Genomic DNA, 24,853 nt, shown 5'->3' on the forward strand with positions numbered 1-24,853 from the left:
TTCTACAATCTCAGTAAAGGTAGTCCTGCTTTAAGACACTTGGAGCAAGCTTAGTCTCTTGGAGTATATTGATAAAGTTACTTCCAGTTTTCACATACTGCCTCTATCACCTACTCTGTATCACTTGTTTGTTTAAATCTCTGAAAAATACATAAATGTAAGCCTGGACTTTACAATGGGGAGTATGCTACTACTGGTGGCATTTTTTTTTTCCTATTAAAATCTATCTCCTTTTTTTGTTGATCTTTTTTTTTTTTTTTTATGTAGTGTTCCATGATTCATTGTGACTGTTGATCTTTAATATGTCTTATCACTTGCTTTCTCATGTCATCTTTGTGGTGGGAGAGTGACCTGGATTTACAGAGCTAGTCTTTCTCTAGAAAGCTGGTATCTTTTTAGCATGTTCAGAGGGACTAAGCCAGTTTTTAATGGCAGTATCCTTACTGTACCATAAACCATAGGGTAAGAATGACCATATAGGGGGGAAATGGTGCCTCCAAAAAAGGTTCCTATTTAAATGTTTTATTTGGGGTTGAAACCATTTTAGATGATGTGTGACCTCGGAAGTTAATCAGTACAGTTTGGCTGTGTGGCCCAAATAGATCTCCATACTTGGTCACTGCTCTTTAGGGATCTCAGATGCGCTTCTTTGTTGCTCGGCTGCTATTGATTGGTTAAGCCCCTCTTCTGTTTCTAAATACCTAGATCTCTGCCTCTTACCACATAAGAATTGTACTAGATGATCCTTCAACATTTTTTCCAGCTTTAAAATTAAACGATTTAAATGATCCTGGTTTATCAAAGTCATGGTTCTATTTGTTACTGAAAAAATTAGAATTAATGGTCTCCCTGAGGATTTGGCATTTTTAGCTTTTTACATGAATGGAAGTAGTATGTTTTGGTTTTTATCCTAAAGTCACAGTAGCCCTCATATTTATGTATAAATATCAAAAGTACACATACTCCAGGGTGCATAAGACTGTTCACTTCTAAAAATCTATTATGTTTGAAAAAACTGGAGAGGTGACCGTTCTGCCTGACTTAAAAGAGAGTTCTGTTTTATGTATTCTATTCTGTGTTGGTGAGATACTTCTTTGTTTCTCTGCAAACAGTGCAGTTGGCCCCTGAACAGCATAGGGGTTAGGGGTAACACCACCACCACCACCCCCATGCAGTTGAAAATCCATGTATAAGTTTTGACTCCAAAACATAACTAATAGCCTACTGTTGACTGGAAGCCTCGCCAGTAACAAAGTTGATGAACACCTATTTTGTATATAATATTTATTACATGCTGTATTCTTATGTACTGTAACATTTCTAGGGAAAAGAATATTATTAAGAAAATCTAAGAGAATATACGTTTACAGTACTGTACTGTATATATATTTTTAATGCACATATGAGTGGACCCGTCCAGTTCAAGCCCATGTTGTCAAGGATCAGCTGTTATTTATAAAAAAAGATGTATCAGAATCACCTTTCTCTGGGTTTTTCTCAAGGCTGGTAATAAGATTAAGTACCTGAAGTTACTCTACTGCTCACATAATAGTTGCCATTTTTAGTGAGGTCATTATTTGTAGGAAAAAGTGTGATACAACTTCTAGAATCTTTCACACGCTTGATAGAAGAGCATGTAAGGGGCTCCTGGGTGGCTCAGTCGGTTAAGTGTCTGACTTGATTTTAGCTCAGGTCATGATCTTGGGGTCATGGGATAGAGCAGCATTGGGCTCCACACTCAGTGTGGAGTCTGCTTGTCCCTCTCCCTCTTCTCCCCACCTACTGCATGAATGCCTTGCTTTCCCCCTCTCTCTCAAAATCTTTTTTAAAAAGAACATATAAAATATATCCCAGAGAATGTTTGTGAACTCTAGATTTAGATAGACAAGCTGCATTTAGTGATTTGTTTTTAAGGTAAAACATTAGGAAATAAATTCAGTACTATATTAATTTATAATTATTTTAAATGTTATCAGTCCTGAGAGGCTTCTCCAATCTTAAGATTTTTGTATCTCGCAAAAAACACTAACATTTCTGAATGTTACTTTTCCTTCATCTTTAAGTAACTTTTTAAGTTTTTTTTTCTTTTAAGATTTTATTTATTTATTTGAGAGAGAGAGAATGAGAGAGAGAGCACATGAAGGAGGGGTTAGGGTCAGAGGGAGAAGCAGACTCCCTGCCGAGCAGGGACCCTGATGCGGGAGTCGATCCAGGGACTCCAGGACCATGACCTGAGCCGAAGGCAGTCGCTTAACCAACTGAGCCACCCAGGCTCCTCATCTTTAAGTAACTTAAGTATTGGGAATAAAGTTGTATAACCCACATAATAGTATATATTTTTGTCTATAACTCTTTTTCTTTTAAAACTGTCTCCACTTGTTGGGTATTTCTTGTCCAACTTAACATATATATTTATCTGGTATCTACTTTGTACAAAGCAGTAATGTATATAATAATGTGTATCTACTTTGTACAAAGCAGTAATAGGTATTAAGGCTATGCAAATATATTCCTATATCACAGTGTTACAGGTGGGAAGATACACATGGATGTAGAGAAAAAAATTAGGAAAATATAGTGAGTGCTTCTCTTGCTAAAAGAGGGGAATGATGGTCAGGTTGGGCCCTTTAATTAAACAAGCTCCTTTACACAAATGGCAGTGCTGGGTGTATTTTAAATGAAGAATAGGTTTGACCACACAGACAGCAAGCCAAAATAAATTTTTTAATCTGCTTTCAGGTTTTTCTCCATAAGTATATGTTAATTTTCTTCCCTTTTTTAAGGGTAATAGGCATTTTCAGTTTAGCCCTTTTGTCTAAAGCACCTTGCCAGGAAAATTCCTGACAATACTAGACTTATGTTAGATGTCCCTTAGTGTATCCTGTTCCAGTGGCTCACAAATGAATAAAATTTCAAAAAGAAAATACACAACAGATAATAATTAGCCAAGTAAAAGTGTTTCAAAAACATTAAATTAGAAGATTTTAATTTTTAAAAAGGGAGGTATGGTTTCATAATAGAACATTTTAACAGATTTAGACAAGTAATACAAAATTTACTAAATTCCTCTGGTTTTTATCATTTTGCTTTAGTCCAGAAAAATATTTTCATTTGGTGTCTTCCCCCCCCCCCCCCCCGCCAACCCCCCAAAGATAAGCTTAATGATGTTAGGATCCAAGAATGTTAATTGCATTCTTTTTTTTTTTTAAGATTTTATTCATTTCTTTGTTTATTTATTTGAGAAAGAGACCAAACATAAGTATGATGGGGGAAGGTGGGAAGGGCAGAGGGAAAGGGAGAAACAGGCTCCCGCTGAGCAGGGAGCCCAGTGCTGTGCTCAGTCCCAGGACCTGGGATCATGACCTGAACCAAAGGCAGACACACCCCTGTTGATTGCATTCTTTTTGATGATGATGTTACGTTAGCCACCATACAGTACATCATTAGTTTTTGATGCAGTGATCCACAATTCATTGTTTTGTTGATTGCTGCATTCTTATTCTTGGTATATAATTACTCAATTAGGGAATTACTGTTGTTAGTGTTTCCCAAGTTTACTTCATTCCTCTACTTTAAGGGCCTAATGAGTTCCCCAGTATTTTTGCTTATACATATATGTAAATTATTTACATATAATCTTTGAAGTTTGAAGTGAATATTTGCATGGTGAATTATTATAGGTCAGAGACTTAATTTTTCACTGAGGAAAAAATTTTTATTTTAACTAAAAAAAATTTTTTTTTTTTTTTTTTTTTTTTTTTTTTTTGAAGTAAGTTGACACACAGTGTTTTACTAGTTTCAGGTGTAAACATAATGCTTGGTCACCACAAGTGTAGCTACCATTTGTCACCATACAATCCTATTATAATATCATTAGCTGTACTTTCTGGGCTGTACCTTTTATCCCTGTGATTTATTCATTCTGTACTAGAAGCCTGTACATTCCAGTTCCCTTCACCCCTTTGCCCATCCCCCTAAACATCTCCCCTCTAGTAACCACTAGTTTTCTCTGTATTTATGGGTCTGTTTCTGCTTTGTTTTGTTTTTGTTTCTTAGATTCCACATACAAGTAAAATGATATGGTAGTCTTTTTCTGTCTGACTTTATTCACTTAGCATTATACCTTCAAGACCACTTTTCTTTTTTGTGGTTGGGTACTATTCAGTGTGTGTGTGTCCCACATCTTCTTTATCCATTCATCCATTGATGGACACTTAGGTTGCTTCCATATCTTGGCTATTGTAAGTAATGCTGCAATAAATGTATAGGGGTGCATATACCTTTGTGAATTCGTGTTTTCATTTTATTCGGGTAAATACCCAGTGGTGAAATAACTGGATCATATCGTAGTTGTATTTGTAATTTTTTGAGGAACCTCCATACTGTTTTCCACAGTGGCTGCACCAGTTTGCATTCTCACCAGCAGTGCACTAGGGTTCCTTTTTCTCCATATCCTCACCAACACTCATTATTTCTTGTCTTTTTTATTCTAGCCATTCTGACAGATGTAAGATGATCTCTCATTGTGGTTTTGGTCTGCATTTCCCTGATGATTCATGATGTTGGGTATCTTTTCATGTGTCTCTGCCATCTGTATGTCTTCTTTGGAAAATGTCTATTCTAAAGTCCTGCCCATTTTTAACCAGATTTGGGAGGGGGACTTGTTGAGTTGTTTAAGTTTTTTGCGCATTTTTTATATTAATCCCTTATTGGATATATCATTTGCAAATAATCTTTTCCCATTCAGTAGGTTGCCTTGTTTTGTTGATGTTTTCCTTTGCTATGCAAAAGCCTTTTGTTTTGGTGTAGTCCCAATAGTTTATTTTTGCTTTTGTTTCTTTTGCCTGAGGAGATATATCTGGAAAATATTGCTAATGCCAAGGTCTGAGTTTTCTTCTAGGAGTTTACAGATTCAAGTCTCATACTTAGGTTTTCAGTCTATTTTGAGTTTATTTTTGTGTGGTATAAGAAAGTGGTCCAATTTCATTCTTCTGCATGTAGCTGTCCAGTTTTCCCAGCACCATTTATTGAAGAGATTGTGTGTTTCCCCATTGTATAATCTTGCCTTTCTTGTCATAGATAAATTGACCAAATACGCATGGGTTTATTTCCGGGCTCTCTGTTTTGTTCCATTGATCTGTGTAGAAGGGGAAATTTTAATACGTGGAATAGAATAATTTCCAAATAAGGACTGGTTGCTAGTTACTGAAGTGATTAAAGGTATACCAGGACTGTCAGTGATGTTGATTCTCTGTCTTGGCTGCACATCCGTCTTCATTATCCAGGTAATCCCCCTCCCTTTTTAAAAATTTCTGTATTTGGATTATGATAAAGAAGGGGGAAGCCCCCTTTGACCGTCCCTGGAAAAAAATTTATCTGTATAAAGGTAGCATTTTGTTTTGTTTTTTAAACCAGATGATTTAATGTGTTAAGGTATATGGCTTATAGGTCATTGCATTTCATGAGATAAATGAGAACTTGCTGATACTGAAAAGAAGAATGGTGAATTTATGATTAGTCCAAAGTGATAAAGTCATAATTGGACATTTTGGAAGTTTGGTTGCTTAAAGGTACTTGGGCAGTTAAAGGTTGAGTTACGCATGTCTGTTTTAATTCAGAAAGTTGGTAAACCAATCAATTGCCCATAAGGTTTTACTCAGTGCATGGTTAGTATGATCTTGCATAAGATACTTTACCTCTCTGAATCTTGACTGCCTTCCAACCTTATTGGGATATGAAAGAGGTAATGTGTATAAAGCCTTGTGCACTACTAAGTGCTAAGTATGAATAAACCCAACATGCGTGTTGCCAGTCTTTTTCCACAAAAATACCTTCATTTCACCAAATAACCGTGTATTAGTGTCAGATCACCTTGAAATATCTGCAGTAGCTTCCTAACTGGGGTTCCTAATACCTACTTTTCTGTGTCCCTTATATTTACCACAAACGATTTCGCGTGGTATTTTTTCTTTTTTTCAGACAAGGTGATTTAATGCAAGGAAATTGACAGGTTTGGTAAGGCCAAGAGAGGGCCATTCAGGTAACCTAGATGTTAGTAAACACAGGAGGCAGCTACTAACTTTGGGGCTAGGGGAACAAAAGGAAAGAGATGGTTGCCAGAACCTAGAAGCTGTTTAAGTGTACAATTTGATAAGTAAGCATATACCCATGAAATTATAATCAAGAACTTCACCTTTGTGATTGCCTTCTTTATTACCCTTCCTCCTCCCCAGTCTTGGCTGGATCATATGGTAGGCGTATGTTTAACTGCCAAACTACTTTGTAAAATGGTTGTGTCATTTCACATTCTCACTAGCAGTACAGTTGACCTGTGAAAAATGTGTGAGGGGTTGGGGAACTGACCCCCTGGCAGTCACAAATCCATGTAAAACTTTCGACTCCCCCTAAATTTAATCATTAATAGCCTACTGATGACTGGAAGCTTCACCAGTAATAGTCAATGAACATATATTTTTGTATGTTATATGTGTTTTATACTGTATTCTTATTTTTACACTAAAGTAAGCTAGATGAGAGAAAATGTTCAGAATATCATAAGGAAATAACATTTATAGTACTGTACTGTGTTTATAAAAAAAAAAAGACCAAAACCCACAAATAAGCGGATCTGTGTTGTTCAAGGGTCAGCTGTAATTATTGAATCTTTAATAAAGTAAAGGTTGTTTTGTGATGAAATATACGTAATGATACTTACCGTTTTAAGTATATGGTTGAGTGTCAGATAAGTCCATTCACAGTATTGTACAACCATTATCACTATCTCCAAGATTTTTTCATCATCCCAAATTGAAATTGTACCTATTAAACATTAACTCTCCCATTATACTGACTCCCCAGTCTTTGTTAACCACTGTTACACACTTTCTGTCTCTGAATTTGCCTATTCTAAGTAACTCATGTAGGTGCAATCTTTTTTTTTTTTTTTTAAGATTTTGTTTATTTGAGAGAGCATGAGTGGGGAGAAGCAGACTCCCCACTGAGCCACCCAGGCACCCCATGCAGGTGCATTCTTGGCAGTATTTGTTTTTTGTCTGGTTAATATCACTTAGCTTATGTTTCCAAGGTTCATCCATATTGCAGTCTTCAACAGTATCTGAATTTCGTTTTTGTAAATGGCTGGATATTCCATTGTATACCACATTTTGTTGACTGATTTATCTGTAGGTGGATAATGATGCTATAAACTTAATAATTCCTATGTATTTTTTATACTTTTATACCTTATGTGTATATTTTTTATACTTGTGTTGTATCTGAGGCCATAACCCTTTCAAGAGTAATCGATGGGGGCGACTGGGTGGCTCAGTCAGTTAAGCATCTGCCTTCTCAGGTCATGATCCCAGGGTCCTAGGATCAAGCTCTGTGTCAGGCTCCCTGCTCAGCGGGGAGTCTGCTTCTCCCTCTGTCCCTCCTCCCTGCTTGTGCACACGTGCTCTCTTTCTCTCTCTCTTAAATAAAATCTTTAAAAAATGAATGATCTTACAGCTCATTTCTCTTAAAATTACTAAACACGTAGATAATAAATTACAGTGCAGTTCTAGCTTATTTTGTTGTGAGCCCTAGGTTAAGAATTCGTGCTTTTGAATTGAATTAAGCTGTTTGTCTCTCATTTTGCTGTTCTCTCAAGTATTTCATTGAGTAAGTAGGAACCATACTCTAGAGTCATGTGGACCAGAAGGTGTAAAGAGGATAGATAGGTATATTTTAGTGTCTTTCTCTTTGATCAGTGTTGTGTTGGTGGTTTAAATGGACAGATACTTGTAATAAACATTTGGCAGGGGAACAGAACCTTACTTAAAATTAAAATGGCTTTGATGGAGGAATGTATCAGATTCGCATTATGAGATGTTAGAGAGTAAACAAGTATTTAAAGTTGAATTGGAGGGACCCCTGGATGGCTCAGTCAGTAGAGCATATGACACTTGATCTGAGGGTTGTGAGTCTGAGGCCCATGTTGTGTGTAGAGTTTACTATAAAAAAATAACAAATAGGGACACCTGGCTGGCTCAGTTGGAAGAGCAAGTGACTCTTGATCTCGGGTTGTGAGTTGGAGCCGCATATTGGGTGTAGAGATTACTAAAAAATAAACTTTCAAAAATAATAAAGTTGAATTGGATACTTGTAAGTATTGCACAATACTGGAAACTGGGGTGAACTTTGTAGTTTTACTTTCATAATAGTGTGTTAAGACTATTCATTTTCTCTAATACATGAAAATCAGCCACTGTGAAAGGAAATCAGGATGTGTAACTTTAATTCAACGTATTTTGTAATTTGTTTAGGAATGCAATTATTTTTTAGTAGGTAGAATCACGTATTGAAGTTACTTCATGGCAGTCTATCACGGACTATATAGGATGGTAAGGTACAACTTTATGATTTAAATTTTGAAAAGTAGGGCTTTTGGGGCACCTGGGTGACTCAGGTGGTTAAGTGTCCAACTCTTGATTTCAGCTCCAGTGATGATCTCAGGGTCATGGGATTGAGCCCCATGTGCGCTATTGGGCTCTGTGCTCAGCATGGAGTCTGTTTGTCCCTGTCCCTCTGCTCTTCCTCCCGTTCTCTCTCTCAAATAAATTAATAAAATTTTATTTAATTCAATCTTACTATTTAAAATTTTTTTGATTAATTTATTTTTTAAGATTTTATTTATTTGCCAGAGAAAGAGGGGGAGAGCACAAGCAGGGGGACCGGCAGGCAGAGAGTGAGTGAGAAGCAGGCTCCCCACGGAGCAGGGAGCCTGATGCGGGGCTCAATCCCAGGACCCTGGGATCATGACCTGAGCTGAAGGCAGACGCTTAACCGACTGAGCCATCCAGGTGCCCCTAATAAAATGTTTTTTAAAAAATGTAGGGCTTTTGCTTTCATGGGAATATGGCACCATCAGTAAGTTGTAGTCAGTATAAGTTGTCATATTTTAATGTGTTTTAGTGAGGGTTGCCTGGTGGCTCAGTCGGTTAAGAGTCTTGATCTCAGCTCAAATCTTGATCTCAAAGTGGTGAGTTCAAGCCCCGCATTGGGTTCCATGCTCGGCATAGAGCCTACTTAAAAAGGGAGGGGGGAGTACCATTTGTAAAGGGTTTCAGTGAATCCTCTATGAAAACCAGGTTTGGTAATGCATTTCTTTTACCCTTGTCATTAAGAACCACCTTTTTTTTTTAAAGATTTGATTTTACTTATTTGACAGAGGGAACACAAGCAGGGGGTAGTGAGAGAGGGAGAAGCAGGCTTCCCGCCGAGCAGGGAGCCCAATGTGGGGCTTGATCCCAGGGCCCTGGGATCATGACCTGAGCCGAAAGCAGACACTTAACGACTGAGCCACCCAGGTGCCCCAAGGACCACTTTTTAAAAAATGTTCCTAGGGGATAAGATTATTAATATTGCCATCTGTAACTTGCAAGGTGATGTGTAACTTCTTTTTTTTTTTTTTTTTAAAGATTTTATTTATTTATTTGAGAGAGAGAATGAGATAGAGCATGAGAGGGGGGAGGGTCAGAGGGAGAAGCAGACTCCCCGCTGAGCAGGGAGCCCGATGCGGGACTCGATCCCGGGACTCGATCCCGGGACTCCAGGATCATGACCTGAGCCGAAGGCGGTCGCTTAACCAACTGAGCCACCCAGGCGCCCCGATGATGTGTAACTTCTAAGACAGGATGGGGTTTTATTTATTTGAGGGTTTATTTTAAACTCACCTTTTCAGCTAGCTGTAGTTGATACTATCCACTTCTTAAGTGTATGGTGGGACTATTTGACATTGCTCTTTTTAAGTGGGACTGTCAAGGGTCAAAGATACTTTTCTTGAGCTTGAGAAAATAGTTGCACTATAAAAGGTAAATGCATAAACTCTGTGATTTGGAAAATTTACGTGTCATAATCTGCCTTCCCCTGACTAGGCTTTTTTTTTTTTTAATACTAGTATATCTTGTTTTAATGAAATTGTATGTGGCTGGGGGTTTTATTGGGATTTTTTTGTTTTTTGTTTTGTTATTTATTTATTTTATTTATTTATTTGAGAGCGTGCCCGGGCGCGTGCACACGAGCTGGGGCAGATGGAGAGGAGGGACAAGCCTACTACTCCCTGCTGAGCGGAGAGCCCTAGTCAGGGCTCCATCCCATGGCCTCATGACCTGAGCTGAAATCAAGAGTCAGACACTCAACCGACTGAGCCACCCATGTGCCCCATGCTGGTCTCTTTTTTAAATAGCACCTTTCAGTAATTTGAAGTTTAATTTAAACTTTTGCGGTGAGTTTTTGTTCAAATTGAGAAGAATAGGATGAGGGGCTATAGATAAAAGATAATTGGGGTGCCTGAGTGGCTCACTTGGAATGGATTTGGGAAAGAAGTTAACAGTACTTAATGAAATAACCTTTGTACCTAGCAGTAGGAGATTCTAGACAAACACTTTTATGTGCAGCAGTACTTGATCAGAAAAGTGTTGTTCCTTGGGGTGCATGGGCAGCTCAGTTGGTTAGGCATCTGCCTTCAGCTCAGGTCATGATCCCAGAATCCTGGGATCAGCCCTGCATCAGACCTCCCTGCTGAGCAGGGAGCCTGCTTCTCCCTTTCCCTGCCACTCGCCCTGTTTGTACTTTCTCTCTGTCAAATAAAGAAAAGGTTTTGTTCCAGTGTTCTGAAGGGATTGAAGTATGATCATTGTAGAGTGACATTAAATTAAGATTGTATTGTCTGTGGGAAACTTCCTTTTTTTTAATTATTATTTCACTTTTTTTCTTGTTTTCATCTTTTACCCTTTGCTCCATCTACAGGTGAACTTCAGAAGCCTCTGAAAAAGAGGGAGAAGATACTTAATTGATTTAATTGGTAACAGAAGAGTTGAAGGATCTGTTTGATCCTATTTTCGTATTCTCTGAGGCTGAAAAAAGCCTCCAGATATATATATTCCAACTAGAAGCAGCAGTAGTAGTTTTAGACATTGTCCTCATTCCTTAATTACAAATTAAGAAGAAAACTATTAAATCTCTCATTGTATGGTATTGTCATTCATTTAATCTGAGAAGGCAGTATTTTTGTTTCTGTTTTTAGGCTCTGTGTTTCCTGTGTTAAGAGGTTTCAGAGGGATGCCTGTTACTCTTTGTATTTGTTTCGAACTGCTGTTTCCTCAGTTTTTTAAAGAGGCCTTAGTGATAGTAATTTATGTGTAAAGAACGGAAGGGCTAGCCATAGAATTATGTTTTGGTTAAATCTTCTGGATATTGAGGACATGTGGGATTATTTTATGGGTTGCCCTAAATAATTGGTATAATTTAGCTTGTTTTTAAAAATTGATGCATAGTTGTCATTAATTTTAGGTGTACAGAAGCACTCTTTTAAAAATAAATTTGATTCTCCTAATTGTTTCCCCTTTTTTACTGCCTTAAACTAGACCTGATTTTGTGTCCAGAGGCTCTTTTATTATTTTGAAATAATTTTATAGACTGTAAAAATGTTCCCTGAAAGATACAGAATGTACCTAACATCTTTTACCTTATTCTAATATTAACAACTTAAACAACCATAATAAAATTATCAAAACCATAAAATGAACATTGGTTAGTACTGTTAACTATGGGCATTATTAATTCAGATTTCAAAAGTTTTCTCTCTAATATCCTTTTCTGTTTTACAGTTTAGTTAGTTGTGTCTTTTTAGTCTCCTAATCTATGACAGTTCTTAATCCCTGCTTAATAGGTCTTTGATACTTTTGATGAGTTCTGGTCAGTTATTTTGTAGAGTGTATTTCAGTTTAGGTTTGTCTGCTTTCTCATGACAAGGTTGAGGTTCCATGGGTTTTGGCAAGATACCACAGTGATGTGGTGTCTTCAGTCCACCAAGACATAGGGCACATAATGTCAGTACATTTAAGTATTTTTTATTAACATAGATTTTTTTCCCTCAGATGTCTTGGGAAGGTAATTTGAGACTACACTGGTGTCTAATTTCTTCTGAAAGTTTTCCCATTGTTTTTAGCGTTCATTGGTGGATCTTGTCTGCAATATTTAGTATTGTGGACTTCGCCTAGTAGAACTAACTTTTCAAAATGTAAATGACCTAGTTTACATTAGGTGGTATGTAACAGTCAGTTAAATTTTTGGCACCTAGCAGTTTTTAGTGTCGCTTTAAGTGAATATTGTTACCACTTGACACTACATTTTCAGTTGAATAACCCTCATTATGTGACTTTATTGTGCTAATAAAGTTTTTCCACACTAAGGAAATTATTTTAATAATTAGTGTTTTTAAGTGTTTAGTTATCTGGAATATGAAAGGAAATGGGCAATTTTGCTTGAAATGCAAATGAATGGAATAAATTTAATACTTCAGCTCATGAAGATTATTAAGGTAGTTTTACAGTCAAATGTGTATTTTATTGCCTTCATGTTGGCTATATTTCCTGCTTATTATTATGGGTAAATCCCTTCTCCATGAAAGCTTGAGTCCAGAGTTCCAGATTGGTTAGATAAGGCTTGGAGGACATAGTTCCAGAAAGTCTTAACTATATTTCCAGAGGTCTGAAAGAAGATCTTCGTAGATCATTTGGTAGCAAAGCTAAATTAAGGAAATATGAGAGTAGTCTTTATATAGAAGGGAATAATAATTTGTTTATTTAGGGATCCTACTTCTCAAACCCATTGGGTATGTTAATGTAGGTAGGTGTACCATATAACTTTAAAACTTAAGGGGACCAGGGTGCCTGGGTGGCTCTGTTGGTTAAGCATCCAGTTCTTACTGTAAAAGATTCACTCATTTATGAGAGAGAGAAAGAGCACCCGTGCACTCACACATGAGTGGAGGGGGACAGAGGGAGAGGGATAGAGAATCTTAAGCAGACTTCTGCTCTGAGCCTGGAGCCTGACTCGGGGCATGGAGCTTGCTTAAGATTCTCTTTTCTTGGGGCGCCTGGGTGGCTCAGTTGGTTAAGCGACTGCCTTCGGCTCAGGTCATGATCTTGGAGGCCCCGGGATCGAGTCCCACATCGGGCTTCCTGCTCGGCGGGGAGTCTGCTTCTCCCTCTGACCCTCCTCCCTCTCATGCTGTTTCTCATTCTCTCTCTCTCAAATAAATAAATAAAATCTTTAAAAAAAAAAAAAAAAGATTCTCTTTTCTTCAGGAGGCCTGGGCAGATCAGTTGGTTAAGTGTCTGCCTTCGGCTCAGGTCATGATCCCAGGGTCCCCACATTGCTCCTTGCTCTGTGGGGAGCCTGCTTCTCCCTCTGCCTGCCACTCCCTCTGCTTGTGCTCAGTCTCCCTCTGACAAACAAATAAAATCTTTTTTTTTTAAGATTTTATTTATTTGACAGAGAGAGTACAAGCAGGGGGAGAGGCAGGACCCGGGATCATGGTCTGAGCCAAAGGCAGACGCTTAACCGACTGAGCCACCCAGGTGCCCCAAATAAAATCTTTAAAAAAAAAAAAAAAAAAAGATTGTCTCTTCTCCTCTCCTTATGGTGCGTGCCTGAGGCCCCCGAATCCCCACATTAAATAAGTTAAGAATAGGTTGTACTATTAAGATACCTTTAAGTAAATAACATTAGAAACCAAACTTTCTCCTTAGCTGTTATTCTATATTGTAGTGGGGGACAAGTTAAAATCCTGTTTCCAGGATTAATTTAATGTTAAATTGGAAAAGGATAACAATATCTGATCTTGATTTAGAGATATTTTACATAAACTTCTTATTTATAATGCTTATTACAAAATTCCATCTTCAGGGGTTTTGTAGTTTTAACCCATAAAAATAAGTTTATGTGTGTATTTAGTTAAATGAACAACATAGTCCCTTGTATTTTTTATTTAAAAAATTAGATGTTGGTGTACTTAACTAGTATAGCATTAGAAAATATCTTAGAAGATAATTTGTAATTGTTAAGTCTCTATTTTGTAAAGTTAACAAAAATTAAAGTTTAAAGGAGTAGTACACAAAAAATGATTGGCATCATTCAAAAAATGCCAGTGTTGCCGCCGATGGGATTGGGGTTTATTACCAGACTTTACTTTCACCTTCACCTCCCCCCGTTTTTTTTTTCTTACTGAAGATTTATTGGCATGCTCTGAAAGTGTTGAATAATTTTTTTTAATAGGAATTAAAAAATACGTTGTTGGCCTCATTATCAAGACGTCATCTGACCCAACTTGTGTTGAGGTAAGACCATTTAAAGTGTGAGAATGTAAAATCATATAAATACTGAATCTTCAACTTAAATCTACTTACATCACAGACATAATCATTTACAGTAGATCTGTAATAATTCTCAGATGGATTTCTTTGCTTATATTCTTATACCTGTTTTAGATTTTGTTTTAATCTAAACTTTTTTCTTTTCTTAGAAGGAAAAGGTGTATATTGGGAAATTAAATATGATTCTTGTTCAGGTAAGCTTTTACTTGATTAGTTCTTTTCCTTAAAAGAATCAAATGCTTCAATTAGGCTGATTACTAGAATAAAATATTCAGACCTACTTTATCAAATAACTAGACTAACATCTTGCAGTAATAATTTTTACAATAACTATAATAGTTAAGCTACTATTTAACATTTGAAATTGTACATTTTCTATGGCTCCAATATGGATCAGACATGTTACAATTTTCTCAGTTGCCTGTTGACTGCATATTTCCTTTCCATGTCATCTACATTTTAATTCATAAATCATTCCTTTGAATTCAGCATTCCTTACATTTATCTCTGTACTTAGTCTGTTTTTCAAACTTGCTAAATAGTCTCAGCTTCAAAATTTTTATATTTACATATTTTTAATGACAAAAATTGTCTTGGGAACATTAATTAGTATGTGAGAAAAAAGTAGATTTTTCTATTTAATAAGTTATGAGAACATTTGGGTTTTCACTAAGTTACACTGGCTTTTATACTGAAGACATTTGTTGTTAGCCTATCTTTGGGATGAGGGAGGAGTACAAAGAAATTATTAACAGGTACAATTAGGGAATAATCTGATTAGGAAAACCTAGTATACAAAATATATATTACAAATATATAGTATATATAAATGTATACAAATATTATAGTACAGACTTGAAAGATGATTCCATCCCCAACTGTAATGCTGTCTCTCTTCCAAATTTATATGAACAAATGCTACTATATTTCAGGGCTCAGATTCCACCCAAAGAAAATGCCTCTCCCTGCCCATCACCTTTTTATTGCTTAGAGTTTTATCTTTGAGTTTACTTAGGATAATTTAAACATCTGTATCTGGCTAATGTTGATACGCATGCACATTAGAACAGCCTAGACCAAGGCTCAGTTGGTGGATCATGCGACTCTTGATCTCCGGGGTGAGAGCTCAAGACCCACATTAGGTGTGGAGATTACTTAAAATCTCTAATAAAAAAACAGAAGAAAGAACCAGACTAGATCTATCAGCTGGGATAACTGAGAGGAGTCCTGGGCATTTGAGGCCAAATACTTCATCTGTGTTATACTTCGCCTAATTTATTCTATAGAGGATGGCACATTTACTCTCTTAATCAAGGGGGAGAAAATGAAAAGTGGGTGTATTTGCTTCTGCTTTTAGTATCACACAACTTCTTTGAAGTTTGTTTTGCCATTGAGAAGTGAAATTAACATTTCTTATCTTATTTTAGATACTAAAACAAGAATGGCCAAAACACTGGCCAACTTTTATCAGTGACATTGTTGGAGCAAGTAGGACCAGTGAAAGTCTCTGTCAGAATAATATGGTGATTCTTAAACTCTTGAGTGAAGAAGTATTTGATTTCTCTAGTGGACAGATAACTCAAGTGAAAGCTAAGCATTTAAAAGACAGGCAAGTAATTATATTTTGCTTTAGAATTTTTAAGTTATTTCTGAGAAGATTTAAAGAAATTTGGAGGTTGATTATAATTTATTGTGGAACTGTGATCATTAATATGTTAAATTACTTTTGTTTTTTAGTAGAAATTTAAATAGTCCTAGAGTGGACCCTAATAGTCTACATCTGGAGGCTTGAAAAATACGTGTGGTGATAAAGATAGGATGTCATAATTCATTGTCACAGCAAAATAACTTTATACATCTCATGCAAAAGGAATATAGGTCAGGAGTTCCCAGAAACCTTTGGGATCTGTTTTTATATGGTGACTACTTAAATATAAGTGAAGGAAGTGACTTGGGTCCAAATGTCAACTGAATTGTTACCAGGCCTGTGTCTTGGGAACATACATACCACTTTATTTTCTTTCCCTTAGTAATAAAATTTGTTCTAATCATTAGGGCACAGCAGTATTTCACCTTTATATATTCAGACTAACTTCAGAATTTACAGTTTTGCCTCCGTTTCCGGGTATAAGCACATTGTAGGATTTGGGACATATATATAAAATGCTGCTTCTCTTACTCTCTTTAGTTTGAAGAGTTTTATTTCAACTATCTTGATTTAAAAGATAGTTGAAATCAAATTGATGGAAGCCACCTGGCTGGCTCAGTCGATAGAGCATGTGACTCTTAATCTTGGGGTCATGAGTTCAAGCCCCACTTTGTGGGTGGAGATTACTTAAAAAAAAAATAAAATCTTTTTTTTTTTTTTTTTTTAAGATTTTATTTATTTATTTATTTGACACACAGAGAGAAAGCACAAGTAGGCAGAGAGGCAGGCAGAGAGAGGCAGAAGCAGGCTCTCCACTGAGCAGGGAGCCCGATGCGGAACTCGATCCCGGGACTCCAGGATCATGACCTGAGCCGAAGGCAGTCGCTTAACCAACTGAGCCACCCAGGCGCCCCCAAAAAATAAAATCTTTTTTTAAAAGATGGATTAAATTATTTCAAATTAGTAAGGATGACAGAAACCTGAAAGTGAAATCATATGCTCTTTATAACATTTTTTATGGGTAAGCTTTGAAAGAGTGATATTACAGATAGCTTTAGCAACTTTGTAGCTTTTGATGAAGTTACGGATATTTGTGTTTGAATAGAAGTGACTCAACTTTTTAATGACTCAAATTGGTGAAATTTTTTGTAATTTTGTTAGTATGTAAATAATTACAGTATTTCTGTGTATGTTCTAAACTGATCATTTTTTTTTAGCATGTGCAATGAATTCTCCCAAATTTTTCAGCTGTGTCAGTTTGTGATGGTAAGTGCTTTTGATTTCATTTTTTTTTTTTTAAGTAACAATTATAGGAAGAGAATTATTTACAGATGTGTTTTTGTTAACAGGAAAATTCCCAAAATGCTCCACTTGTACATGCAACTTTGGAAACATTGCTCAGATTTCTTAATTGGATTCCACTGGGATATATTTTTGAGACCAAGTTAATTAGCACATTAATTTATAAGGTATAGTGAATACATCTCCGTTTTTATCACTGGATAGTTGCATATATTATTAATTTGTAATGCTCTTAGCTATAGAAAAAGCATTATGTATTTGTAGGTATGACCAGTGTTGCTTCTAAGACGATTAACTACTCAGAAGAACTTTTCTTTAGTTTCAGCTAATAATTCTTTGAAATGGTGTCAAAAATCTCAGGAATTCCATGTGAACAACTGTTACGGGATTTGATTTTAGGAATGTTTTGTGAAGTGGAAGGTCTCAGTTCTTTTCCTGCCCCCCCCCCTTTTTTTCCTAAAGCAGTAGCATAAAATACTTATATGAAGTCTTAATAATTGTTCATCCAGAGTTCACCAGTACCAATTGGTTGTATTATCTTTCCCGATGCTTTCTTGGTAGATAGAAGGAATAAATTTGTATGCTTAATTGAGACCTTACTATAACAACATTTGAGATTTTGTAATTCAGGGCTTGATGAGGTAATACTCTATTCTAATACGTGAATTTACAATATTGGAGATACTTTATTGGTAGTTTATAAAACTGTTTGCTATTGTCAGTGGTGCTGCAAAGGAAACATTATTATTAAATAATACAACTTTTATATACGTAGAATAAGTATCAGGCCAGTGGGCATATCCATTTTTTTAAGGTTTTTGATGCTTAACCAAATTGCCATCCACAAATGGTATGCCGTTTTTATACCTTCTCAACAATAGAAAATGAAAGAGCCAGTTTTACCATACATTTGTTAACGTATTGCCCACCTCCTAAAATCTTAAGCAGTTATAAATCTTGGGTCTTTATTAGACTACACATAAAACATGATGTTCTTAAAAGTCATATAATGGTTCCTGGGAAAGTTACCAAGCGACTTTGTTTAGATGTCTGAAGACACATCAGAAGAAGCACAGTTTGCTCCTAAAGCATTTACTGTCTGTTGGGTGGAGAATGAAATTTCCTCAAAATCTATGTGCAGAACAAAATACCATCCATTTATCTGGTGTTTTCCCTCTTATGTTCCCTATTGTTAAAACCTTTATTTTTCTTAATTGTTAAGTAAAGTATTACATGCCATTTAATTTTATGCTTCCTTTTTTAAAAAATTTTATAATAGTTCCTGAATGTTCCAATGTTTCGAAATGTCTCTCTGAAGTGCCTCACTGAGATTGCTGGTGTGAGTGTAAGCCAATATGAGGAACAATTTGTAACGCTATTTACACTGACAATGATGCAGCTAAAACAGGTAATACAGCACTCTTAACAACTGACTAAACAATTTTAGTGTCTTAGAAAAAAAAAGTTGGGTTAGAGTTGAACTGTTCTGTTATAATTAATTATAACAGATCAGCTAAAATGTGATTGTATATTTATTACATAAAATCAGATCAGGTAGAAATTTTAGTGAACATTTTGAAAATTCTTTGAAATAAAGTTTCTGGGAACATCGTAGTAATTTATTTACATAGAATTTAGAAGCTTGAAAACCTGGGGTTTTGATACTAGCTCTGCTTCTGACTTTGCCTCTGAAATATAGATTATCCATTTATAATCTTGATTTAGGTACATAGGAAATTATTGAGAATGTTAACCATAATACTGCATTACAGTGTGTGTTTGTGTTCCAATGAATTACTTGAGTATTTTTGTTTTTAATAATACTAAGAAAGGAAAAGTCTGATACAGGGAAAAATTGAGAAAATTTGTAGAAATCTTATTTGTAACATTTTAAAAAATCAAAAGCTAGAATACAAAAATACTATACTATGATAGACGAAGGATTTCTAGTGAAAAATAATATATTCAAGTCTGTGGTTTATAATAATAGTAACAAAGTGATGAAATCTTAGTATTTAAAGGTAATACCTTGGGGCACCTGGGTGCCTCAATTGTCAAGCGTCTGCCTTCGGCTCGGGTCATGATCCCGGGGTCCTGGGATTGAGCCCTGCATCGGGCTCCCTGCTCAGCGGGAAGCATGCTTCTCCCTTTCCCACTCCCCCTGCTTGTGTTCCCTCTCTCGCTGTGTCTCTTCTCTGGCAAATAAATAAAATCTTTTTAAAAAATAAATAAAGGTAATACCTTTTGTTGGTTTTGGAATGCAGACTAATGGTCCATATTTAAATTTGTAGATGCTTCCTTTAAATACCAATATTCGACTTGCATACTCAAATGGAAAAGATGATGAACAGAACTTTATTCAAAACCTCAGTTTGTTTCTCTGCACCTTTCTAAAGGAACATGGTCAACTTATAGAGAAAAGGTTAAATCTCAGGGAAACACTTATGGAGGTAGGCTTTGTGGACCCTTTGGCTTCTGAAATTCTTTTATATAATGAAAGCTTTTTTTAAAAAATGCCTTTGTTCCAAAATGTCTTTTAAAAACGTCTGTACCTTTGGGGCGCCTGGCTGGCTCAATCCGTTAAGCGTCTGCCTTTTTGGCAGGCTCATGTCATGATCTTAGTGTCCATCGGGTTCCCCACTCAGCGGGGAACCTGCTTCTCCCTCTGCTCCTCCCCTCCATTCATGCTTGTGCTCACGCACATGCGCACTCTGTCTCTGAGATAAATAAAATCTTTTTTAAAAAAATAAAATGTACCTTTGACGACATCTTCCCTATTGTCAGTGCATAAAAATACATGTTCATTCTGAATTACAAGCCGAATTTGATTATGTGTTCTGCATAATGCCAGATCAATAATTAATAATCAGAATTAAATTCAAGGGTATTCAGACATTTCTGAGATGAAAAATCTAAAGATGTTATTTTAAAACTAAGGTATAATGCATATAACATAAAACTATCTTTAAAATGTACAATTTCAGTGACATGCACAGTATTGTCAACTGTCATCTATTCTAAAATATTTTTATTCACCTACAAAGGATAATGTACCCATTAAAATAGTCCCTCATTCTGCTCTCCCCCAGGCTCTAGCCAACCACTGATTTGCTCTCTGGATTTTATCTATTCTGAACCTTTCATATAAGTGGACTCCTAGTATATGGTCTTTTGTAATTAGCATCTTTCACTTAGCATGTTTTCAAGGTTCTTTCATGTTGTAGCATGTACCATTATTTCATCTCTTCTTACAGCTAAATAATGGTCCATTGTATGGTTACATATTTTGTATGCCCAATCATGAGTTGATGGACATTTGGATTGTTCACACCTTTTGAGTATTGGTATGAAATGTCCTTTAATGTCCATTCCTTTTTAGGGAACTTAACTAACATACGTCCTGGCTAACAACTACATAAAGTTTTTAAATGTTCTAGGAGATGTCTGAAGAAAGCACAATTTGCTCCTTGAGAATTTTTAGTCTATTAGATGAATAATCAAACCTCAGAGTTGTGTAAAATGAAACATGAATTTTTATCCTATTAACGTAACAAGTGGAAGGGAATTTGTGGTAGGGTGCTAATGTCTAAGGATTATTTTAATACTGTTCGTCTTCTTTGTAGGCCCTTCATTATATGTTGTTGGTATCAGAAGTGGAGGAAACGGAAATCTTCAAGATTTGTCTTGAGTACTGGAATCATTTGGCAGCTGAACTCTATAGAGAGAGCCCATTCTCTACATCTGCTTCTCCATTGCTCTCTGGAAGTCAACATTTTGATGTTCCTCCCAGGAGACAGCTGTATTTGCCCGTGTTATCCAAGGTAATAATAAAGTGGGTGGTTGAGTGCTCTGTCTGTTCCTTGCTGTGATTTTGAAGACTAAATGCAAGTAGTTATATACACGACGTGTATATAAGAGAATAAACAATGACTAGTTTAAAAAATCAATGTATGGGAGCCTGGGTGGCTCAGTTGGTTAAGCGACTGCCTTCGGCTCAGGTCATGATCTCAGGGTCCTGGGATCGAGCCCCACATCGGGCTCCCTGCTCAGCGGGGAGCCTGCTTCTCCCTCTCCCACTCGCCCTGCTTGTGTTCCCTCTCTCACTGCCTCTCTCTCTCTCTGTCAAATAAGTAAATTAAAAAAAAAAAAATCTTAAAAAAAAAGAAATGCAGATTAAGAGATCACCTACCAATCTACTGAATCAGTCTCTGCATGAGACCCAGAAAAGTTACATTTATTCATGATAAAGAACATTTGAAAACAATTGTTGGAGGATTACTTTTTTTTTTTAAGATCTTATTTATTTACTACAGAAAGTGAGCACAAGTGGTGGGGAGGGGCAGAGGAAGAGGGGGAGAGACTCCCTGCTGAGCAGGGAGCCTGATGCAGGCTCACTGATCCCCGGACCCTAGGATTAAGACCTGAGCTGAAGGCAGACGCTTAACAGACTGAGCCACCCAGGCACCCCTTGAATTACATTTTTAAAATGTTTATATTCTTTTATACTGTGGGAAGAATTATGGAGGTATGTTGGTCTTAAGTGTGAAGTGCTTGATCTTAATTTTTTTTTCCTACATTTGATGTGGCTGATTTCAAAAATGTAATAGATTTTTCTTGTTTATTGTTGAGTAGGTCCGTTTATTGATGGTTAGTCGTATGGCTAAACCAGAAGAAGTATTGGTTGTAGAAAATGATCAGGGAGAAGTTGTAAGAGAATTCATGAAGGATACAGATTCCATTAATTTGTATAAGAATATGAGAGAAACATTAGGTGAGTCAATAAATACTGTCAATTTTATCTTTGTAATTCTCTTCTGGGATGGAAATACTTTTTAAAGAAATACGTTATACTTTTCTGAATTTGTTAATAACCACCTTTATTAATGTGCTGTTACTTCTTACTAAAGATTTTTGATTGTAGAGTTTTGTATTTGAACTTTTGGAACCTTTTCCCTTCCTTTGTAGTTTATCTTACTCATCTGGATTATGTAGATACAGAAAGAATAATGACTGAGAAGCTTCACAATCAAGTGAATGGTACAGAGTGGTCATGGAAAAATTTGAATACATTGTGTTGGGCAATAGGCTCCATTAGTGGAGCAATGCATGAAGAGGATGAAAAACGCTTTCTTGTTACTGTTATAAAGGTATGCAAGTGATACATATGAACTGGAACTGTTAGGTAACTATATTGTATTGTTATAAATGACTGAAATTGCTTTCATTTTACAGGATCTATTAGGATTATGTGAACAGAAAAGAGGCAAAGATAATAAAGCTATTATTGCATCAAATATCATGTACATAGTAGGTCAATATCCAAGGTTTTTAAGAGCTCACTGGAAGTTTTTGAAGACTGTAGTTAACAAGTTGTTTGAATTCATGCATGGTAAATCCTTTTTAATATATATTATTTAGCTATTTATATTTATTGAACAAAAACCAAAATTTTTCTTTAAAATTTTTTGAAAATTCTTTTTGTTTTGTTAGAGACCCATGATGGAGTCCAAGACATGGCTTGTGATACTTTCATTAAAATAGCTCAGAAATGCCGCAGGCATTTTGTTCAGGTTCAGGTTGGAGAGGTAATGCCATTTATTGATGAAATTTTGAACAATATCAACACTATAATTTGTGATCTTCAGCCTCAACAGGTATGTAGAGCACCGAGCATATTTTTTTAAGAAAGTAAATAGTACTGGGGCTCCTGAGTGGCTCAGTCAGTTGAGTGTCCAACTCTTTGATTTTTTCCCAGGTCATGCTCTCTGGGTCATGAAATTGAGCTCTACACTGGGTGTGGAGCCTGCTTAAGATCCCCCCGGGGCACCTGGGTGGCTCAGTCGTTAAGCGTCTGCCTTCGGCTCAGGTCATGATCCCAGGTGCTGGGATGAGTCCCGAATCAGGCTCCCTACTCCGCAGGAAGCCTGCTTCTCCTTCTCACACTCCCCCTGCTGTGTTCTGCCTCTCACTGTGTCTCTGTCAAATAAATAAATAAAATCTTTAAAAAAAAAAAAAAAAAGATTTCCCCCCGCCAAAAAAAAACGTGATTACTTTTTTTTTTTTTAAGGTTTATTTATTTGACAGAATGCACATGGGGCGTGGGAGGGCTCGATCTCAGCACCGTGAGACCAGGACCCAAGCCGAAACCAAGAATCATATGCTTAACTGAGCCGCCCAGGCGCCCCGTGACTACTATTTTACCCAGAATTCATGAATGGCAATAGAAAGAGTGCCACCATTGGACTCAGTACACGTGTCTCTGGCTAATTTTTTTTTTTTAATTCCAGTATAGTTAACATACAGTGTTAAATTAGTTTTGGGTTTATAATACAGTGATTCAGTAGTTCCATACATCACCCAGTGCATTTCTTAATCCCCATCACCTATTTTACCCCCCCCCCACCTCTGCTGGAGTGGTTAAATTCTCATAGTGGGGCAAAAATTTACGCAGAAGTTTGTCAGGCTATTTTCTTACCTAATGTAAGTTCCTCCTCAGACTCACAAAATAAGTTCTAATACATACGTGAATTGCTTGTGTGTAGTTTTCCTTATAATGCATAAAAGTAAAATGTCTGCCTTTTTACATAGGTACATACATTTTACGAAGCTGTGGGGTACATGATTGGTGCACAAACAGACCAAACAGTTCAAGAACATTTGATAGAAAAATATATGCTACTCCCTAATCAGGTTTGGGATAGCATAATCCAGCAGGCAACCAAAGTAAGTTTTACTACTTTTTCTCAAAGTTCTAATGGAATTCAAGACAACAATGTTGTTTACAAAAGTAGCAGAAATTATACTGTAATTTTATTCTGTTTTGCTGGTATATTGGGACTGTTACTCTACTCTTAGTTGTACCTGTAGGTAATAAAGATTTCTTTTTTTTCTATTTTGGATTATAAATGTGATGGTGGTTTGGAGTAAGGTGTGGGTAGTGTTTTTTGCTTTAGTAATTACAAAGGTAATTTTCATGTGATAAAATGAAATTTATTTGTCCTTCACAGAATGTGGATATACTTAAAGATCCTGAAACAGTTAAGCAGCTCGGTAGTATATTGAAAACAAATGTTAGAGCCTGCAAAGCTGTCGGACATCCCTTTGTAATTCAGCTTGGGAGAATTTATTTAGATATGCTTAATGTATACAAGTGCCTCAGTGAAAATATTTCAGCAGCTATCCAAGCTAATGGTAAGCGATTCTGAAGTTTTATGGAATGATGAATAGCAAGTCAGTTCTACATTCACAGTCTTAGTGTAAAGCATTCATTTCTCACAGATTTAAGTTAACCCTCCCAATGTGCCAAATGACCCTAGACAATTATTTTTAATGAGTTGCATACACTTTCCCCTTGTAAAATTAGTCTTAGTTTATTTTCCCAGTACATTCATCTGTGTGCCCTTGTCTTTGAGTGGTAACTGAGAACTGTTAGATCTGAAGTATATGTAACTACCAATGTAGAATTTTAGTTGTCAAGTTGGATTTCACTGGATTGTATTTTTTAGGTGAGATGGTTACAAAGCAACCATTGATTAGAAGTATGCGAACAGTAAAAAGGGAAACCTTAAAGTTAATATCTGGTTGGGTGAGCCGGTCCAATGATCCACAGATGGTATGTGAAATGTTACACTTTTTAAGTTGATGCTGTATTCTCTGATAATATGCATATAGCTCATTTAAAGGTAATTTCAGTGGATGGATATGT

At 36.3% G+C, this 24,853-nt stretch overlaps 1 protein-coding gene across 1 annotated transcript in view; it reads left to right on the forward strand.

Moving 5' to 3' along the window:
- The window catches only part of XPO1 (exportin 1), a 45,544-nt gene that overhangs the window by 13,509 nt on the left and 7,182 nt on the right, over nucleotides 1-24,853 (forward strand). The window contains exons 5-19 of the mRNA XM_021699090.1: nucleotides 14,101-14,162; nucleotides 14,348-14,392; nucleotides 15,626-15,807; nucleotides 17,064-17,112; nucleotides 17,196-17,315; nucleotides 18,428-18,556; nucleotides 19,440-19,598; nucleotides 20,772-20,969; nucleotides 21,781-21,919; nucleotides 22,114-22,295; nucleotides 22,381-22,537; nucleotides 22,639-22,802; nucleotides 23,737-23,871; nucleotides 24,156-24,339; nucleotides 24,654-24,760. Of these exons, the coding sequence (XP_021554765.1) occupies nucleotides 14,101-14,162; nucleotides 14,348-14,392; nucleotides 15,626-15,807; nucleotides 17,064-17,112; nucleotides 17,196-17,315; nucleotides 18,428-18,556; nucleotides 19,440-19,598; nucleotides 20,772-20,969; nucleotides 21,781-21,919; nucleotides 22,114-22,295; nucleotides 22,381-22,537; nucleotides 22,639-22,802; nucleotides 23,737-23,871; nucleotides 24,156-24,339; nucleotides 24,654-24,760 (2,012 nt within the window). The remainder of the gene's footprint in view (nucleotides 1-14,100; nucleotides 14,163-14,347; nucleotides 14,393-15,625; nucleotides 15,808-17,063; nucleotides 17,113-17,195; nucleotides 17,316-18,427; nucleotides 18,557-19,439; nucleotides 19,599-20,771; nucleotides 20,970-21,780; nucleotides 21,920-22,113; nucleotides 22,296-22,380; nucleotides 22,538-22,638; nucleotides 22,803-23,736; nucleotides 23,872-24,155; nucleotides 24,340-24,653; nucleotides 24,761-24,853) is intronic.

The sequence above is a fragment of the Neomonachus schauinslandi genome, chromosome 10, assembly GCF_002201575.2.
Source record: "Neomonachus schauinslandi chromosome 10, ASM220157v2, whole genome shotgun sequence".
NCBI lineage: Eukaryota > Metazoa > Chordata > Mammalia > Carnivora > Phocidae > Neomonachus > Neomonachus schauinslandi.